Source organism: Pelophylax lessonae, assembly GCF_965119305.1.
Source record: "Pelophylax lessonae genome assembly, chromosome: 1".
Taxonomy (NCBI): domain Eukaryota; kingdom Metazoa; phylum Chordata; class Amphibia; order Anura; family Ranidae; genus Pelophylax; species Pelophylax lessonae.
Window position 1 is genome coordinate 849,286,030 of NC_138768.1, and position 22,262 is coordinate 849,308,291.

Consider the following 22,262-nt stretch of genomic DNA (forward strand, 5'->3'; position numbering starts at 1 on the left):
AGTGTGCTTCTATATAGCATCTTTGAATCTATTCCAATAGTTCAACACATCCTCACCTTCCTTCTGAACAACATCCAATAACATTCACATATCCTGCCCTTTATCAAACATGCTTGTTACCCATTCCTTTAGAAATTCATTCAACCTACCAATTTTTGTTTCATATGTATTTTGGCCATCTGCCTCTATCTTCAATATCTCTGATTCATGCACACTTATTTATTTATTTATTTATTTTGTGCAAATGTGTTCCATATATCCACATATTTTTTCAGGTACTGCACAATCAATCAAAATCCACATATCTATATATGTAGCTTGCTGAGTTTTCTCCATTCACATCAACCTTTTGTACTGTTTCTTAAAGACACATGGCAATGTTTGGGAGATCTTCTACAATTGCCCTAATTTCTTGGGGTTTCTATGGGACATAAACTTTCCCTATCCTTGCTATATACTAACCTCCATCACCTATTTTTAAGGGCATTTCTACACCAGGTCAGTTACCCGGACTGAAAAACAAGAAACAAAGATGCTTTGTCCCTTCGTCCACTAGGACTATAAAAGTAGGTAGCATCAGATGATATGGCCATCAGTAGAGATGGCACATCAGATACCACTTGTATGCTACAATCAGATAAAACTAAAACCTTTTTTGACTCCGTGCCAATCTTATAAAAAAACTTTTTTGCTCGTGTGTTTACAAAAACCTGACCAGAGGTTCCCCTCCTTCAATAGAGGACACCCCCGAAAATATCACACAAAAACTATAATCAGATAAAAAGTTAATCTGATTTGAAACTTTTGGCTCGGTGCCAACAGGGTCCAATGGTCACACTAATTGCGGTAACCCTTTCTGTCCAAAAATAAAATCCATAACTATAACAGGAACGAAGATATTTACTGTTGAACCCTCTCTTGGCAAGTAGCCAATTTTCAAAATTTTACACCAGAGCTCCCTTTCATACAGGGACCCATGAGCAAAATGTAAATTCTCATTATCTATAATTCTATATATAAAAAATAACCTCAAAGTGACAACTACGGCGAACTATGTTTTCCCTGATAAAACTGTTTCTATTACTCTTCCTCATCTATTTGTTAAAGCAGCTTTTTCTGAACACATTTTATAGGGGGGGGGGGGGGCTTCACCTATTTTTTTCCTCTTCTCGTGCTGACATTTAATTCCCCCACAATCAGACATTTTAAATAGCAAGTTAAACAAGGCATCAACTTTGGCCGTACTCAGGGAGCCCTCTGGTGGCCACCATTTAGAAGGATCCTCTTTATACACTTTTTTAATAATTTTGCACCACTTTACATGATGTTTTAGGGCATCTGGATCACCACTCACCATCATCTTAACGATGGGTGCACCTGGATGCAATTTAGCAACATTCAAGCCTGTTTTCTTTGCTATTTTTAATAACTTTTTTGCTCTAGTTTTTGTAAGCCCTAAGTCATTCATAATGGGCAAAATATTCTTACCAATCAAATTTCTCATTGTATTATTCTTCTTGTTACCACTTTCAGAAATGACAATATTTGGAGTTTCCGGGATCAAGAACTCCGTTTCTTATCACAATGGCTGTGTACCAGCAGCCCAGTACAATACTCTGAGATATCTCACTGTTCTATGCTCAGAAAAGACGTCTCTTTAATGAGTGAATATAGGCTAGTCTCTCTCTGACTCCCTAATTCAAAGAACACTCAGCAGGTCATACAGACACTGGGGTTTAAGGAAATACCTGCCCTAATACCACCACATTTGTCTTTCAACACCACACACTCACTTCAGAAAATAGTGGTACCTGCTTAAATACGTCCCTTATTATACAACTATATATATTGTCATTTCTGGTAATAAGAAGAAAAGAAAAATATTTCAGACAGTAATATTTGCATGCACAATGTTTCCCCTTGGTACCATATAATAATCTCAGTAACCATACTCAGACAGAATGCAATTAAATTCAAAGGAAACGTGTTACCTTTTGTAGCCGCCCTCCCCAACCGGCACACCACCACACATCAGATAAAGACAGTTTCAACATGAAAAATAAAAATGTTTTCTCACCTGAGGCCTCTATGCTGTCCCTCCTGTGGTGGGGTGATCGCCAGCAGTGGAAATGCAGTCAGAAAGACACGATTCCGGGGTCACAAAATGTTAAGTTTGAGCCTTGAAATAACGGACATCTACGCCAATCAGGTTTGCATTCGTCTCCATATGTTTACTCAGAATATACGCCATATAGCGGGTTCACTTATCCTCCAATGGATATGTGACACAGATTACATTTTGGTTACAGCTTTTATAGCAAATTGATACATGGAAGTCAATGACGGGCACAAGCCCAAGAAAATGGTTGCACAAAATTACACAATATTGCACAATACATTCTTTGTTGATTACTTAGGGACCATATTGGTCCACTCAACCTAGACAACCTAGACAGGATGTGCAGCAATAGTTCAATATGACAATTAAAATGATGGATAATATGAAATTAATGACCAGTTACTGGAATTATGATTAACTACTTGCCGCCCGCCCGCCATCATATTACGGCGGAGCGGTGCGACCATTGTTCTGGGCCGCCGATATATGACGGCGGCCCATTCAGCAGGGCAGGCGTGCGATCGTGTGCGCGCCGCCCTGCACTGCCGGTGTCGGCGTGTCCCCAGGACACAGCCCGTCACCGGCAGGGGGGAAACAGCCAATAGGCATGGCTGTTTCCCACGTGATCGGCTGTGTTCTAATCACACAGCCGATCACAGTAGTAAATACCAGAAGAAGACCGTGCATGCGCGATTGGGAGCGCGCAACGCGGTGATGTGGGTGGCTATGTGTTCCCTAGGAATACAGCTAGTCACTGACAGTGTAAAACAGCCAATGACAGTGGCTGATTACCACGTGATGGGCTGTGAATCCATTCACAGCCCATCACAAATGTAAACACAGAGCAGTAACTCACTGTTAATAGCTCTTCTCCCCTCACACACTGTTTCCAGTGTGAGGAGAGCAGAGCCAGAAACAGTGAGTTACTGATCTGTGTCTTGTCAGTGAAAAAGCAGAAAAAAAAACTGTCCCCATACGGTCATCAGCCCCCCCCCCCAATTGCACCTGTCACCCAACAGTCACCTCATCAGAAATCACCACCAATAAAGTGCACCCGTCACCAGAGACTGCCATCAGTACCGCCAGCGGTGCACCTGTCACCCATCGGTGACCATCCCCCGGCGCCTGTCACCCCATCAATCACTGTCACCCCATCAGTCATCGTCACCTGTCACCCCATCAGTGATTGTCATCTGTCACCCCATCAATCAGCGTCACCTGTCACCCCATCAGTGATCGTCATCTGTCACCCCATCAATCATCGTCATCTGTCACCCCATCAGTCATCATCATCATCTGTCACCCCATCAGTGACCGTCACCTGCCACCTATCCGTCACCTGCCACCCATCAGTGATCATCCGCAGTCACCCGTCGCACAGCCAGAATGTCAAAAAGGATGTACAGCAGCGAGTAGGTGTTTGAGATCCTCTCTATGACTAATGAGGGCACCGGGGCGCTCTCATTAGTATCCGAATCCAATTCTGAATCCGATTCAGAACTTCAAGTCACTAATAGTGGCGGATCAGAGATGGACTCGGAGGAAGAATGGGTCCCTCCCAAAAGGGCACGACGCTCTGGAAACCAGGCAGCCACAAGGGATACACCCCAGGATCCTAGGCCCAGTACCAGCACTGCCACCAGCAGTACACCCCAGGATCCTATGCCCAGGCCCAGTACCAGCGCTGCCACCAGCGATACACCCCAGGAGCGAATGCCCAGGCCCAGCACCAGCGCTGCGGCATCACTCCCAACTTCAAAACCCCCTTCTATCAGCACTGGAGTGTCACATCCCCCAAGAGCCAGGGCCACTACCCACCTCCCAGATGCTCTTGCCAACCCAAGATGGCTGCCCTCCAACTCGGGATCAGCAAATATTCCCCCTTTTACCGCACAGCCAGGTGTGCAGGCCAATACAGAGAATTTTACGTTAATTGATTTTCTCCATTTATTTTTGCCCAACAATTTTCTGCAATACATCGTGGACCAAACTAATCTGTATGCCCAGCAGTTTATTGTAAACAACTCCCAATCTTCCTATTCCCGTCCGTTTGAGTGGAGAGAGTTAACCTTGGAGGAGTTCAAAATGTTTTTGGGCCTCACCATAAACATGGGGGTTACAAAAAAAAAATGAAGGACATGCCTATTGGTCCACCCAACCCATACACAGTATGCCCATATATTCTGCCCTAATGTCCAGGTCCAGGTATGAAATTATCATGCGCTTCCTTCATTTCAGTGACAACAGCCAGTGCCCCCCCCCCACCCCCAAAATCATACAAATTTTGACAAGCTATATAAAATTCGCCCCCTCATAAATTTTCTTTCCCAAAATATATGTGTAGATGAGTCCCTGCTACACTTCACAGGCCGGCTAGGAATAAAGCAATACATTCCGAGCAAAAGGTCCAAATATGGGGTCAAATTATACAAACCGTGCGACAGAGCTACGGGATATCTGTATGCGTTCCGCATATACGAAGGAAGAGATTCCCAGCTCGATCCCCCTGATTGCCCGGCCTACATGGGCACAAACGGAAAGGTTGTATGGGACTTGGCGTACCCACTGCTGAGGAAAGGGTACCACATATACCTGGATAATTTTTATACCAGAATGCCCCTCTTCAAACATTTGTACCTTGAAGGAACCCTGGCCTGCGGAACCACCAGGAAGAACAGGAAGGGCTTCCCACAATCCTTAGTAAATAAAAGAATGAGAAAGGGGGAAATAGCAGCCTTGAGAAACAACGAAGTGCTGGCCTTGAGATGGAAGGATAACAGAAATGTGTACATGATGTCCACCATTCATAACGACACCACAGTTGAGGTTCGAAGAAGAAGAGGCCCCCATTCAAAAACCAACATGTGTGCAGGATTACAATCTTTACAAGGGGGGGGGGATGGATTTTAACGACCAAATGATTCAGCCCTACTTAGCCACAAGGAAGTCCAGATTCTGGTATAAGAAAGTTGCAATTTATTTATTTCAATTGGCCTTTTATAACGCTCATGTTATTTACACCAAATCCACTGAAAGCCCCACCTCCTTCCTAAAATTCATCGAAGAAACTGTCACGACCCTCATCTACCCACAAGGACTCCCCCAAGAAAACCTTCGCTCTGAGGCTGTTAGCCGACTTAGTGAGCGCCACTTTCCAGACTACGTTCCACCGTCTGAATCAGGCTGAAGACGCCAAAAAAGATGCTGTGTATGCAGCAAAAGGGGGTTTCGTAAAGATACCAGCTTCTATTGTCGGTACTGTCCCTCCCAACCTGGCCTGTGCATTGGAGAATGCTTCACACGTTACCATAAATCACTAGCCCATTTCCCCGTTTTCATCTGTGCTGACCAATTTTCCTCATATAACCATGCCACTGCCTTCCACATAAACTGACCCTGGCCTGTTTTTCCACTATGCCTCTGCCTACTGTTTGGACTGCTTTCATGTGAACTGACCCTGGCTTGTTTTACCGATTACACTACTTCCTACTGTTTGGATTGCTTCCCTGTGAACTGACCCTGGCCTGTTTTTCAACTATGCTTCTGCCTGCTGCTTGGATTGCTTGCACGTGAACTGACCCTGGCTTGTTTTACCGACTATGATTCTGCCTATCGCTTGAACTGATCTGTCGCCCCCTGCTACTGTAGTACACAGGGGTCTCACATATGTGAGGGGCTCCAGAGTTGTTTTTCCGGATGGAGAAAACCAATTTTTTGGTTCTCTCTGGGTTTCGTAAATTCCGGATTAGGGTCTGGAGTCTGGAGGCTTCAAAGAGATTTGGATGGGAGAAGCCTCTACCCCTGTCCCCAGGTATTACCTAACCGAGGCCCTCAGCTGACTTACTACCCCAGTATTGACTATAGACTATATTCCTGCCTGCTGCCTGGAAAATTGCTATTGTAGTCGCTAAGCATGTCCCTGCCTGCTGCCTGGACTAATGCTCTTCTCTGTGAACAACTGCACTACTAAAACCACAGGTAATAATTTTTTTTACACTTTCCTTTATAGAATGTATTTTGTAGTGTAATTCTTGGTACGTACATGCTATGTGTAAAAAATATGAGGGGCCTTCAAAAATGATAGGTTGTCATTTATACATCGGCCATTAAAGCTAAATACTGGGGTTATGGCAGCAGATAGCTGCCATAACCCTGGTATTTTTTTAAACGGCGGGCGGTCGGCTTTCAGATAAGGGTGGTCTCAGTGGCGGATTCACCGCGAAATCTGCTGAAACGGTGCAGGGGAACAGGGTGCCCCCCCCCTCCCGCCGCGTCCTAGACGTTTTCCCAGCTTACCGGACCCGCCGGCAGCGGGGAAAATTATCCGGTCCCGGATCCTCAGAGACAGGAAGTCGAGTGAGGGCAAGATGCCCCTCACTCGACTCTATGGTCTTGGAGGACCGGAGCTACGTCAAAAGTCGTTGCCTAGCAACCGGTTTAAACGGCCATTTTTTTTTTCGTTTTTGTTTTTATTTTTTTTTCAACATTTTTTTTTTTCTTTTTTTAGTGTAGTTGTGAGGTGTGAGGTCTTTTTGACCACAGATCTCACAATAAAGAGGACCTGTCATGCCTATTTCTATTACAAGGGATGTTTACATTTCTTGTAATAGGAATAAAAATTATCAAAACATTTTTTAAAAAAAAACTGTGTAAAAATAAAAAATTATTAAATAAAATAAATAGGAAAAAAAAAAAAAATAAAGTGCCCTGTCCCCGTTAGCTCGCGCGCAGAAGCGAACGCATACCCAAGTCCCGCCCACATATGTAAACGGTGTTCAAACCACACATGTGAGGTATCGCCGTGATCGTTAGAGCGAGAGCAATAATTTGAGCCCTAGACCTCCTCTGTAACTCTAAGCTGGTAACCTGTAGAAATGTTTTAATTGTTGCCTATAGGGATTTTTAAGTACCAATGTTTGGCGCCATTCCGCGAACGTGCCCAATTTTGAAGCATGACATGTTGGGTATCTAATTACTCAGCGTAACATTATCTTTTTATGGAAAAAGATTGGGCTAAATTTACTGTTTTCTTATTTTTTTATTAAAAAAGTGAATTTTTGTAAAAAAAATTGCATTTGGAAGACTGCTGCGCAAATATGGTGTGATAAAAAATATTTTAACGATCTCCATTTTATTCTCTAGGGTCTCTGCTAAAATAAATATATAATGTTTGGGGGTTCTAAGTAGTTTTCTAGCATAAAAAGGATTTTAGCTTGTAAACGCCAAGAAATATTGCATAAATGGACAACTTTGTGTAAAAAAAAAGCATTTTCATTTTCTTTCCACAGTTTCCAAAAGCTTGTGGAAAAAAATGACACGTTCAAAAGACTCATTATGCCTCAAAGATTATACGTTGGGGTGTTTGCTTTCCAAAATGGGGTCATTTTATGGGGGTTTCCTTTGTCCTGGTGCTCCAGGGCCTTCAAAAGTGCGATAGGTTGTCAGGAAATTATATGTGTAATTTCTGCTTCTAGAATGCTGGACGGTGCTGGTTGGATGTTGGGCCTCTGTATGTGGTCAGGCTGTGAAAAAGTCTCACACATGTGGTATCGCCATACTCGGGAGGAGTAGCAGAATGTATTTTGGGGTGTCATTTTTGCTATGTACATGCTATGTGTTAGAAATATTGCATAAATGGACAACTTTGTGTAAAAAAAAAAAGCATTTTCATTTTCATTCCACATTTTCCAAAAACTTGTGGAAAAAAATGACATGTTCAAAAGACTCATTATGCCTCAAAGATTATACGTTGGGTTGTTTGCTTTCTAAAATGGGGTCATTTTATCGGGGTTTCCATTGTCCTGGTGCTCCAGGGCCTTCAAAAGTGTGATAGGTTGTCAGGAAATTATATGTGTAATTTGTGCTCCTAGAAAGCCGGACGGTGATACTTGGATGTTAGGCCTCTGTATGTGGCTAGGCTGTGAAAAAGTCTCACACATGTGGTATCGACATACTCAGGAGGAGTAGTAGAATGTGTTTTGGGGTGTAGTTGCAAGTATACATATGCTTTGTGAGAGAAATAACCTGTTAATACGACAATTTGTAAAAAAAAAAAAAACTTCATTTTGCAAAGAATTGTGGGAAAAAAATTACAACTTAAAAAAACTCACCATGCCCCTTATTAAATACCTTGGAATGTCTACTTTCCAAAAAGGGGTCATTTGGGGGGTATTTGTACTTTCCTGACTTTTTAGTGTCTCAAGAAATGAGATAGGCCTTCAGTACATCAGGTGTGTTCAAGTGTGATAAATTTTCAATGATTAGCACCATAACTTGTGGACTCTATAACTTTCACAAAGACCGAATAATATACACTTACTTGGGTTATTTTTACCAAAGATAAGTAGAAGTATAAATTTTAGCCATAATTTGTGAAGAAAAATTACTAATTTGCAGAATTGTATGACAGAAACGAAGAAAAATGCATTTTTTCACTATATTTTCAGTCTTTTTTTATTTATAGCACAAAAAATAAAAAACCCAGTAGTGATTAAATACCATCAAAAGAAAGCTCTATTTGTGTGAAAAAAAGGACACTAATTTTTTATGGGTACAGTGTTGTATGACTGAGTAATTGTCATTCAAAGTGTGAGAGCGCTGAAAGCTGAAAATCGGTCTGGGCAGGAAGGGGGTGAAAGTGCACTGTAGGCAAGTGGTTATCTGAGCCAAAGTGACCTGCTATCTTAATTTCTGGGAAATTGGTCATATCTTGGCGAAACATTTTACATCATCTGGAAAACAACTCCTGACATATTTACGCAATAACAGCAAATAACAGACAATTCTAAAACTATTATTACTGAAAATACATATCTAAAATAAAAGGGGACTCTAGAGACTATATACTGGATATGGATATATGAATATGTGATATAAAAGTCTTTAAGAGTCCTTGATATGTTTTCATAGCTTGACACCAATAGTAAATGTATGGGCAAATTAAATGAGTCTGTCAATTTGGGCTTTGTAAGTGACATTTGTGGATCTGATTCCAATTTGCAAACATATAGAGCCACAAAGTCCTCCATGCATTCAGCAGTTTGAATATTGAGGAGATCAAATAGGTTATGTACTCACTGTCAGTACACAGTCGTTCAAAGGGAATCAGTGATCTGATGTAAAGGTCTGGATCTAAGATTGAAAAGAAATGAAGCAGCGGGGAAGCTGTCCACTGGTCTAATGGGGACTGTACTATGCTGCAAATATCTTGCATTGTCATCCAGCCATGCTGGATAATGTAATGTAGACATCTGACCTGGCAAGTCCAAGCAACCTTGTCACTCTAGATAAACTTGGTTAGATTAGTGTGCAGGGATGTAAAAAAAGATTCCGAGATTTTGATAGGTAGTGTTGAATTAAACATTAAGTCTGCAGCAATGTTGTAATTTTGAAAGCATTACACCTGCTAAACCACATAAGGGTTAACGCGTGAAAAATTTGAAAGTCTGTTTGGATTTTCAATAATAGTGAGATAAAATTGTTCTTGTAAAGTGTGGAAGGATTTGGAACAATTTTGGTACCCAAGTACTTCAGACCTGTTCTTCTCTGATGAATATATCAGATATGTTTAAATTAGTAACACTGCTAATTAAAATACATAAGACTATCCAAAAGAAAGGATAATGATAATAAAACATGGATTTTTATTGATTTCATAGACAGTGAAAATTGCATAAAATGTTTGGATACTGAGCGGCCAAATGATGAGAAGACTGAGTGCATTCCCAAAACTGAAGAATATTTGTCGTACACCGATGGACTTGCTATAGCTCTCTCTTCTGCCTCAATTCTCTTTTTGATTATCACTGTTCTCATAATGATAGTTTTCATATCAAACTATAGCACACCAATTGTAAAAGCCAATAACAGGAATCTAAGTTTTATTCTTCTTGTGTCCATTCTAATGTCATTCCTATGTGTGTTCTTGTTTATCGGTCATCCTAATGACAAAACCTGTATGTATCGCCAAGTTTTGTTTGGAATTGTCTTCTCAACTGCTGTTTCTTCTGTTTTAGCCAAAACTATTACAGTCTATGTTGCTTTCAAAGCTTCCAAACCAGGAAGTCAATGGAGAAAAATAATTGGGAACAAAGTGACAATTTTAACAGTTTTGTTTTGTTCTTGTGTACAAATTTTAATCAGCATAGCTTGGCTGTCCATTAAACCTCCTTACCAGGAAATGGACATTCACTCTAGCAATATAAAGATCACTATTCAATGTAATGAAGGTTCAGTTTTTGGCTTCTATTCTGTTTTAGGGTATATGGGATTTCTTGCATCTGTCAGCTTTGTTATAGCATATATGTCCAAAATGTTACCAGATAGTTTTAATGAAGCCAAATACATCACCTTCAGCATGCTGGTGTTCTGCAGTGTCTGGATTGCCATGATTCCAGCCTATCTGAGCACCAAAGGGAAATATATGGTGGCTGTAGAAATTTTTGCCATGTTGTCTTCAAATGCTGGACTTTTAGGCTGTATTTTTTTACCAAAATGTTACATTATTTTATTCAACCCATCCGTTAATACAAAAGGTTACATTCTTAGTCACGGAAAAAAATAAACATATAAATATATTGTAGGCCCCCTTCCCTAAAACTGTCATTTTAGTTTTACATAGCAGCTTGTACTCCAATTAGAAGTATAAACAATTCAATTATTTTTTATTCTCCTTATTATTTTAATGCAAAAATGTTTAATCTATGGGAATTAACACAAATTGGTAATCCAAGGAACTGTGATATTTGCACTATTCTCTATTGCTTGGAGAGATGCGTATGATTACATTCCCATGAATAAAAAATAACTATATATAATAGAATTGTGCCTGTTTGATTTTTCTTTTAATTATTTTACCTATTAGTGGCTGGCAAACTATCACACACATGTTTTGGATTTAATGGGGAAAGTGTCAGACCTCTTGTTGAGTTTTTATTGCTGTCTGTTGTACCTGCTGGGAAAACTCACCCCTTTCCTTGAGCTTTTGATCGCTGTTACTGATAGAGAAAGTGAGGAAAAATCCTTAATTTTAAAGTGAGTAGGAGTAGATACAAGGTAGGTGTAGAACAAGGTAGACATACATCTTCTCATGGAGGCACCTATTCTGGTGATAACTATCTAAAAGGGAATTCCATTCCACTTTTTAAAGATTTCCTTCAAATGTATGTTGCATACTTAGGACAGAAAGTGAAGGGATATCTCCATAAGTGTACATAGAAGAAAAAAACCTTTCATGGTTTTTAAACATTGTCCAATTTGTCAAAAACTATTTAAAAGATGTGGGCTTTACGCATACTTTACATGTCTTTAAACTCTCAGTACAATTACCAGTCCCTCTTATGTCTCATAAGCATTACAAACCCAGATGTAGGTCATACATTATCCTAATGTACTATCTGGTGAATAAAGCACTGGAACCAGATGGCTTACACCCAAGGGTCCTTAAAGAGCGGAGCTCAGGTATATGTAAGCTATTGTTTCTACTTTTTAGAGACTCTTTAACCTCCCTGGCGGTATGATTATGTCAGGAATTACATACCAAAAGCGGTACAATTGTTTTCATGGAAATTTGGCGTTATGTATTATAGGCCTACAATTCTTAGTAATTACTGACTTAAACCTGACCAAAACAAGACTCTAGTAGACATCCCAGATGTGATAAATTTGAAACACAAACGCATGAATTATAATCGAATCAATAATATTATTTTATTATTTAATATATAATATATATAATAAAATTATATTATTGATTAGATTATAATTCATGCATTATATATTAAATATATAGATATATGTGTATATATATATATATATATATATATATATATATATATATATATAATATATAACGCATTAATTATAATTGAATCAATAATATAATTGTACATATATATATGTGTGTGTGCATATATATATATATATATATGTATATATACATATATATATATATATATGCATATATATATATATATATATATATATATATATATATATATATATATATATATATATATATATGCATATATATATATATATGTATATATATATATATATATATGTATATATATATGCATATATATATATATATATATATATATGCATATATATATATATATATATATATATATAATATAAAATGTGTTTTGTGTTTTGTGCAACGTTTTTTTTTTTTTTTTTTGAATTTCCCTCCCTAGTTCCGCTCCCATGCAGCATTGCTGCTGCAGGGAACGGAACTAGGAAGTGATCACACCGACGGAGGGACGGAGGAGCGGCAGGACTCTCGGCTGGCGATCTCAGCAATGAGAGATCATTGCTGGATCGCCAGGATAAGGTAAGAGAACACCGCTGCGCTCTCTGCAATCCACCCCGAGTGTGACTCGGGGTTACCGATCCTGCAATGAAAAATCAACCCCGAGTCACGCTCGGGATTACTGCCTAGGAGGTTAATGACTGGCATAGTACCACTGAGAGTTAAAAAAAAAAAAGACTGTATAGAAGTGTTGTGTTTTTTTTTTTTTCTGCTAGAAAATAATATTTTAAGCAATACTCAGCATGAATTTATAAAAGACTGAAGTTATCAAACAAACCTTTTTATGAGGAGATAAGCAAAAACTTAGACAAAACTTAGTGGCTGTGAACGTAGTATACTTGGATTTTGCCAAAGCGGTTGATACAGTTCCCCACACATGGCTAATCTATAAATTGAAGTCTACAGGCTTTGAAAATGTAGTTTGTAAAGGACCATATTCAGAGAGTAGTGATAAATGATTCTTACCCTAAATGGTCTAAGGTTATCAGTGGTGTATCCCAAGGTTCAGTGTTGGAACCCATACTTTTTAATATATTTATACATGGTATAGGGTTTGGTAGTAAAAGTACAATTTCAGTATTTGTAGATGACTCCAAGCTATGCAGTGGAATAACATTCTTTGCAGGATGTCTACAACAAGTCGGCCTCAATGCACTATTTTTTTGGGGACCTATGTGGCAAATGAGGTTTAATGTTGATAATAGGCATGTGCAATTAATTTAGTAACAAATCAGCCTAGTAGTCTACTAATAGCATCAGTCCCATATACTGTATGTCTCTTTGTATTTATGTTTTATGAGATTACTTACATTGCTGCTCGCAGTAGTGGGAGGATTCAGGCAACTCAGATTCCCGGTCTGTCCTACAGTGCCTTGCGAAAGTATTCGGCCCCCTTGAACTTTGCGACCTTTTGCCACATTTCAGGCTTCAAACATAAAGATATAAAACTGTATTTTTTTTGTGAAGAATCAACAACAAGTGGGACACAATCATGAAGTGGAAAGAAATTTATTGGATATTTCAAACTTTTTTAACAAAATAAAAAACTGAAAAATTGGGTGTGCAAAATTATTCAGCCCCTTTACTTTCAGTGCAGCAAACTCTCTCCAGAAGTTCAGTGAGGATCTCTGAATGATCCAATGTTGACCTAAATGACTAATGATGATAAATAGAATCCACCTGTGTGTAATCAAGTCTCTGTTTAAATGCACCTGCACTGTGATAGTCTCAGAGGTCCGTTTAAAGCGCAGAGAGCATCATGAAGAACAATGAACACACCAGGCAGGTCCGAGATAGTGTTGTGGAGAAGTTTAAAGCCGGATTTGGATACAAAAAGATTTCCCAAGCTTTAAACATTTGCTAATAGTTGTCACACGAAGTCAATGCATGATTTAAAAAGGATTTACTAAAATCACACAAATGTAATCTTCAGATTTAATTGAAGAATTACACAAGAAAACAATCTGAACACTTTTGGTTGGACACAGCTGGTTAGTGCAGAAATAGTGTGACTATACTAGATTAACTAAGAAATGTATCACTCTGAACTGTATAAAAGAATCATAATGCAATCAAAGATTGTTGAACTTAACAACCAATTGATGTAGTGCAGACTATGTGCTGCTCGGAGTTGTCTTAGGATACACAGTTTTTTTGAATGGCAATGCTTATAGCTACAAATGCTCACTGTTCTTTTCAAACCCTGTTCTGTGTTATCATCCTGTGTGTGACACCTTGCAGATCTTTCATCAACTCATCATCTGCCTGTAAGCTGAAAATGAAAACTGCATTTGAAAATTATAAGTATTTTAAAAATGGTGACATTGTTATTGGTGGAATAATCATGGTGAACTGCCAAGTGCTGGAGTTGCCGCTCGAAAATTACCGGTCTCTTCAAAGCTACAAATCAATCACACTGTGTTATGAGTGAGTAAATCAAATATTACTTTGCAAAAAAATTTATAAAATAAGAATATAGCTGAAGGCTTCTTTTAATTTTAATGCACTCTATAACTAGATGAAACAACTGTTTTTTTGATCTAGCAGGGACCTGCAACTGCCTCCATTAAACACTGCACACAACCTTCCGATGGGCAAATTCAAATTCATTACCCAAAAGCTGGTTATATCCACTTTGTATTCTTATCTGTTCCTACAAATGTTCCTAACTTTTCCTATACCTATTACTCTCTTTTCCTATACCTATACCTACAGACTGCTGTGGTTTACAGAAGTCTAAGATATAACCAGTGTTGGGGTAGTTACTCAAAAAATTAGTTACTAGTTACTTCTGTAAATTGTAATGAGATTACTTTACTAGTTACTGCATTTGAAAAGTAACTTCACTACTTATTACTTTACTTTCCTCTTTCTTAATGACCTTGTAGAAGAAGATACATGACACTCTTTCTGCATAGAGTTTATTGTATAAACACAGGCTTTGGGAAACATGAAAACAAAACCTGAAAAAACAGAATAAAACATAAAGTGCAACAAAAAATCATAAACTTCATCCCTCTCTATTCTTCAAAATAACGATTGTATCGCACGGCTTGGGTAACGCAGGAAAGCGCGTTCCTATAGTCTAGTAAAGAAGTGTAGTTACCAATATTAGTATTGTAACTAGTTACATTACTTTGTTACCAAAAAAAGTAATGTAGTTACTGTAATCAGTTACTTTGTAACTAGTTACCCCCAACACTGGATATAACATATGCTGTTAAATGAGCACAAATAGAATATACCCCTTTTCTTAACCACTTTACCACCGGAGGATTTTGCTGTCTTACGTCCAGGCCACTTTTTGCGATTTGGCGCTGTGCGACTTTAACTGACAATTGCACGGTCGTGCGACGCCGTACCCAAAAAAAGTTTACTTACTTTTTTTTCCCACAAACAGAGCTTTCTTTTGGTGGTATTTGATCACCTGTGCGATTTTTACTTTTTGCGCTATAAACAAAAAAAGAGCGTTTATTTTGAAAAAATAACAATATTTTTAACATTTTTTTATATGAAATTCCTCCCAAAAAATATGTAAAAATCAAATTTTTTTTAAAATTTTTGGCCAATTTGTTTTCTGCTACCTATGTTTGGTAAAAAAAATCACAATAAGCGTATTTTGATTGGTTTGCGCAAAAGTTATTGCGTTTACTAACTAAGGGAAAGATTTCTGTCATTTTTGGTGTTTTTTTTTTTAACGAGTAATGGCGGCGATCTGCGATTTTTTTTGCGGGACTGCGACATTGCGGCGGACAGATCGGACCCTTGACTGACATTTTTGACACTTTTGGGGGTACCAGTGACATTACTGCAGTAATCAGTGCTATATATATGCACTGTTACTGTAAAAATGACACTGGCAGGGAAGGGGTTAACTTTATTGGAGAGGAAGGGGTTAATGTATGCCTGGTGCTTACTAACGTGTGGGGGGGGAGGTGACTGAGTGAGCCAGGGACAGATCGGATGTTCAGCTATGCTGAACACTCCGATCTGTCACTCCCTGTCACTGAGGAGATCCGCCCGCTCTGTTTACACAGGCGGGCGGATCTTCAAACTAGATTCCCCGACGATCGGGGAAGAGCGGCGGCGATCGCCGCCGCTCCTCCCCTGGCCCGACTCCCGCTGTGAATGAAAACTACGTCGCTGGACGATAACGAGCCACTGTGCCGCAGTAGCAGCACAGTGGCTGGAGCTAAAGTGGTTAAGAGCATGTTCCTTTTTTTTTTATTTTTTTTTTACTTTTTTTATCATATCTTGGTAAATCAGTATCATTTTGTTTGGTGTACTTTTTATTTGAGTTTCATTTCTTTTTAAATAATAGAATAAAAAGAAGTAAAAATAACACCTCGGAATGAACAAGGAAATCATATGCAATTTTTTTTTTTTTTTTGTGCATTTATACATATTTAATAATATTTTTGTAAAATTTTACATATGTAAAATCATCAACTAACAACAATGTGCACAATGAAAAGGAAAATGTGCAATGTTTCTTTAAAATGTTTAGTTTGTTATGTTTAGGCATTTTTTTACCCACTTTAAACACATACAGTATCTCAGAAAAGTGAGTACACCTCTCACATTTTTGTAAATATTTTATTCTATCTTTTCATGTGACAACACTGAAGAAATGACAATTTGCTACAATGTAAAGTAGTGAGTGTACAGCTTGTATAACAGTGTACATTTGCTGTCCCCTCAAAATAACTCAACACACAGCCATTAGGCTAATTTCAGATGTAGGCATTTTGGGGCGTTTTTGGGGCGTTTTTCTGCTCTAGGATCAGCTCAAAAAATGCCCAACAAGACAAATACTATCCATTTCAATGGCCCCTGTTCACATCTGAGCGTTTTGACGTTTTAAGCCAATTGCCCAACGCTCAAAAAAGTACATGAGCTTCTTTTTGGGCGCATTACAGGCATTTTTATTTTTTTCCATTGGTCACTAGTCAACCTAAAAACGCCTGCACAAAACACGCCTGTAAAACGCCCATAAAAACGCCTGAAAAAACGCCAGTAAATAGCAATGCCAAGATGTGAACGTAGCCTAAGGCTTTAATGTCTAAACCACTGGCAACAAAAGCGAGTACACCCCTAATTGAAATTGTCCAAATTGGGCCCAGTTTGAGTCAGAGTAACACACCGCACCACCGATTGTCATATGACGGCCAATCAGGCTAGAGAAACCACTTTGCCACTGTCAATCTGCTATAATGCGGACGACAACTGGTTAAAAAAACACTTTAATGGCCTTAATTTCATCTTTTCCATTGTCTCCAATGCAATTTGCAAAAAATACTGCATTTTTACTGAAAAAAAAAGGAAGTTTGGCTATAGTGAAGCCTACATCTAAACTACTCTAAATCAGTTTCAGTGAGAAACAGCCAACCATAAAAGATAAGTTTTTTTTTTTTTTTTTTTCCCCAAAACATTTTATTGAAATAAAATACAGTAGAATGAAATAACAATTGAACAGCAGTTTGAATGGTACAAAGCGTTACAGAAATATCAACAGTAACATCCAGAATACAATATAAGGGTGGAGGAGCAAACCACGACACAATCGTACATTGGAGCACATGGGTGTACAAGACTGAAACTGAGCATGTAGTATATACCTTAAGTAGTGCTGGAACAGTCCTGCTTCCCATAGTCTGGTGTGGGGCCACAGGGAGAACGTACAGTCAGAGGCCGTGTGGACCTCCAGAGGTGCGGGATGTGTTACGGAGAAGGCACAATTAGGGGCATAGATGGTGCCTCCCATGGTCGGACACCCCCAAGGGGGAACTCACTTTATCCGGACACAGGGGGCCACCACCAAATGTGTGTGGTCCGTCTCGGGGTGTGGAATTCCAAGGAAACCCACAGGAGGGAAGCAATGGAGGCAATCGTGTAAGCCCATGGGGGGGGGTCGGGTCCGTATCCAGGGAATGATCGGAGGAACGTCGGGATGGGAAGGGGGGGGAGTTGAGGGGAAGAACAGGAGGGAGGATGCTAGGGATGAGAAACAAACAGAAGAAAAAAGGCGGAGAAGGAAGGGGGTGGGGAAGCGCCAAAAGCGGGTTTGAGGTCCACTGTGTTGGTGGGAGGTACTCGGATGAAATCTCAATATCTGGTGTAAGGGGGAAGATATCAGAAACACTTAGAGTCCGGTCAGTCTTATACAGCATTTAAGATATAGTGGTCAGAGTCAGAAAGTCAGGAAGTGTTGTAAAGTGTACCCAGGGGGCCCATGTCGTGTAGTACTTGTGGTGAGCATCCTTGGCCTGTGCAATCGTGTACTCCATTTCCGCCACCCTCCGTACCCTACTCAGCCATTCGGCTACTGTGGGGGGGGAGGTAGAGCGCCAATGACAAGGCACGCACATCCTTGCTGCATTAATAAGGTGCAAGGTAAGGGACTTTTTGTATCCAGAGTAGGGCAAGGAGGTGTGATGAAGCAGGTATTGCTCTGGAGTGAAGTCGGGAGTGTAGGTGGTAATACGGGAAATCAGGGAGTGCACCTCCCTCCAAAACGGTTGGACAATAGGGCATTCCCACCAAACATGCAAAAGGGAGCCCCGGTGTATGCCGCATCTCCAGCAAGTAGGAGAGTTGGTTGTTGAAAACTTATGCAGTAATTCAGGAGTTCGGTACCATTTGGTGTATAGTTTGTAGCCAGTTTCTTGAGCAAGTACGTTCAGGGATCCCTTATGCATGTGGTAGTAACTTTTCGTCCAGTCGTCATCAGAGAATTTCCTGCCCAGGTCTCCCTCCCAACGAGACCTAAGTGCCTCCGTGTGTGCATAGGCGGTCGGGAAAAGCATGGTATAGAGGATTGAAATCAGATGGCGATGCGGCCCAGGCGGCTCACAGAGTCTCTCAAAGGAAGTGAGGGATCGAGTCCAATCTACCGCCGGCTGTGAGCCATGAAGGAAATGTCTGATTTGCAGAAAGCTATAGAAAGGACAGTCAATAGACGGGTATTTGAGCTGGAGGGCTTGGTATGTAAGAGGATGACCGTCGGCAAAGAAATGACGGGCTTGAAAGGGCATGTCTAAAGTGGGCCCCGTGGAGGGAACGAACGGGAGACCTGGAGGGAAGTCTGGAGAGGAGCAAAGGGGCATTAGCGGACTAAGTTTTGGGGAAAGGTCTAGTTTTCTGCGTATCGCATGGAAGAGGCGTAGAGTCGCTCCCGTAACGGGATGAGTCAGAATTGATTGCGGCGTCTTGGATGGCGTCACCCAAGGGAGGTGGTGTGCAGGGAAGGCAGAAACCGCAGACTCCAAGGACACCCAGTCCTTGGAACCCGCATGAGCGTGCCAGTCAATTACCCTGGTGAGGTGGCAGGCCCAATGGTATTTAAGTAGGTGTGGCATACCAACCCCTCCTTCCGCTTTGGGGCGGGTAAGTGTGTCCCATCGGAGTCTTGACTTCTGTGACCGCCAGATAAAATCTGAGCAGATACGTTGGTAGGATTTAAAGAAGGCCGGGGGAACATGAATAGGGAGGGCATGTAGGATGTATAGCAGTCGGGGGAGAATGTTCATCTTCACAATCGCGACCCTGCCAAACCAAGAAAAAGGTCCTTTGGACCAAGATTGTAGGTCCATTTTGACAGTTTGTAGGATTGCTAAGTGGTTCTTGGTGTATAAGTCCGAAAGCCTGCGCGGTAATTGGACCCCTAGATAGGTAATAGCATAGGGATCCCAACGAAAGGGGAAGTTGGTTTGGCAGAGCCGCGAGAGCGAAGTTGGCAGGGATACGTTAAGGGCACGGGATTTGGTGTAATTGATTTTGAGGTTAGAAAGGGCTTGAAAGGATTTAAGGGCCGAGAGAAGATTAGGGACAGAAGTCAGAGGGTCCGTAAGGAAGAGGAGGATGTCATCCGCGTAAGCCGCTAACTTGTAGGTTTTGTCTTTTATAGATATACCCTTAATATTCGGGTCATCGTGGAGGCGGCGGAGTAGGGGTTCTAGGGTGAGAATGAAGATTAGGGGGGACAAAGGGCATCCCTGTCTTGTACCATTCGACACGGAGAAGGCGTCCGAGAGGGTGCCATTGACCCGGACTCTCGCTGTGGGGGTGGAATACAAAATCGAGATGAACCGGAGGAACCTGCCCGTTAAGCCCAGGGCTTTGAGAGTCTCGGTCATGTAATCCCAGGCAACCCTGTCGAACGCCTTCTCCGCGTCGAGAGACAGGAAAAAGCCAGGGGTATTGGATGTAGAGAGCCAATGGTGAAGGTGAAGGGCTTTGGTAGCATTATCCCTCGCTTCCCGGCCAGGGACGAAACCGACTTGATTGAGGGAGATCATATCAGGGATAGAGGGGAGGAGGCGATTGGCTAAGACTTTGGCGTATAGTTTGAGGTCCACATTAAGGAGCAATATGGGCCGGTAGTTAGATACCAGAGAGGCATCTTTCCCTGGTTTTGGGATGACCGCGATATGTGCCTCTAGTAGATCTGTGTGGAGCGACTCTGTGTCTGGGAAGGCGTTAAAAGCTTCTACCATGTGTGATAACAGCAAGTCTGAGAAGGTTTTATAATAGCTCACTGGAAGGCCATCGGGGCCCAGGGCCTTGCCAGGTTTAGAGTGCTTCAAAGCCGTCAAGATTTCCGTCGATGTGATGGGGGCGTCCAGGTCAGAGAGAGCGTCTTCCGACAGGGGAGAGGGAGAGTATTGTTCCAGAAATTGTCTGATTGCTTGGAGTCTAGAGCATTGGGACTCAGGGGAGGTCGTCCGCGGCAGGTTGTAGAGTTGAGAGTAATATCGGACAAATTGGGCCGCTATGTCTGGGGTTGAGGCCAACAGTTTACCATCTTGATCAACAATGGAGTGGATGGTGTTGGCAGCCCTTTTTTTCTGGAGAGCCCTCGCTAGGAGCCTGCCCGATTTGTTGGCGTGTTCATAGAACATGCCCCGTGAGAGGGCGAACTTGCGGCGAACAGACCTCCCGAGAGTCTCCAACAGATCTTGGTGAGTCAGGGTGAGTTCCGCGAGGGTGACAGACGCCAGGGAGCGTTTGTGGGCGCGTTCCAGAGTACCAATTTTAAGTAGTAAAGACTCGACATGAGCCGCGTTTTCCTTTCTGCGTTTCGACGCGAGTGCCATAAATTCCCCGCGTATCACACATTTGTGCACTGCCCAGAGCGTGATGGGAGCCGTATGCTGAGATTGGTTTTCCACAAAGTAGTGCTGAAGACGTTCAGTGAGTGCCGAAACGCAGGTAGCATCGGAAAGGAGAGAGCCATCCATTCTCCACGCTCGCGAGGTATGCGACCGTAAGAGGAATGAAAAAGTAACACTGAGGGGGTTGTGATCCAAAAGAAACATAGGTTCAATGGAGGCAGAGAGGAGGGTCAGCAGTAGATCCTGGGAAACAAAGAGGTAGTCGATGCGGGAGTAACGATCATGGGGGGACGAGTAAAAGGTATAGTCTTTGTCGCTTGGATGTAAGGTGCGCCAAGAATCATGTAAGAGAAGGTTTGTCAAGAGGGATTTAATCGCGCGTAGTGCAGCATAAGACACAGAGGAGGAACCCGCCGAGGTATCTACAAGAGGCGACAGGGCGACGTTGAAGTCCCCTCCTACAATTAGCTGTCCGGAGCAGAAGTCTGAAAGTCGTTGGAGAGTAGTTCTAAAGAAAGTAACAAGGTGTTTGTTGGGGGCGTATATGTTGGCAAGTGTACACGGGCGGCCGTTCAGCGTGCCCTTAAGGAAAATGTACCGGCCTTGGTCGTCAGCCAGAGACTCCGCTACCTTGAACGGACAGTGTTTGGATAGGAGTATAGTGACTCCCCTGGATTTGGAATCCACGGAAGTGGCATGATATGCCTCAGGGTAGTGCGAGGATGGAATCTTCTGGATGCTGTCGGACCTGTAGTGGGTCTCCTGGATAAAAACAATGTCGGCCTTAGATTTTCGCAAGGCGAGGGCCAGCTGAGAGCGCTTTTCGGGGATGTTGAGGCCTCTCACGTTGAGAGAGTATAAAGTAAGCGTGGGGTGCATGGATTCAGTCAAGTATATGGGAGTCAAGGAGACACAACACAAGGGGGAGGGGGGAAGTATAGAGACAAAGAAAAGGAGGGGGGAGGGGAAAAATCAGGGGAGGTGAGGCAGGGGCAAGAGGGAGGGAGAGGGGGAGGGGAATAGGAGAAAATACCACAACCTGGTCCGGCCTGCCGGGACAAAACGGAGTGGTACAGGGAGCACGGTCGTATATAGTGGCTAAAAAGGAGTGCTACAATAAGGTGATGTAATTGAAAGGCTGAGGGCCACCAAATGGGGGGTTGGAGTAGACCAAACGAGGAGAAGGGACCGGAGTAGTCACCTAGGTAAGGAGCCCAGC

General features: G+C 41.6%; 1 protein-coding gene across 1 annotated transcript; it reads left to right on the top strand.

Annotated features, from left to right (window-relative positions):
- Window positions 1-9,935: 9,935 nt before the first annotated feature.
- On the top strand, window positions 9,936-10,682 carry LOC309549811 (vomeronasal type-2 receptor 26-like; the record flags this gene model as incomplete). The annotated part of the gene is made up of 1 exon (XM_082250314.1): window positions 9,936-10,682. One exon carries the CDS (start codon window positions 9,936-9,938, stop codon window positions 10,680-10,682), a length of 747 nt encoding a protein of 248 aa, XP_082106440.1.
- Window positions 10,683-22,262: the final 11,580 nt, after the last annotated feature.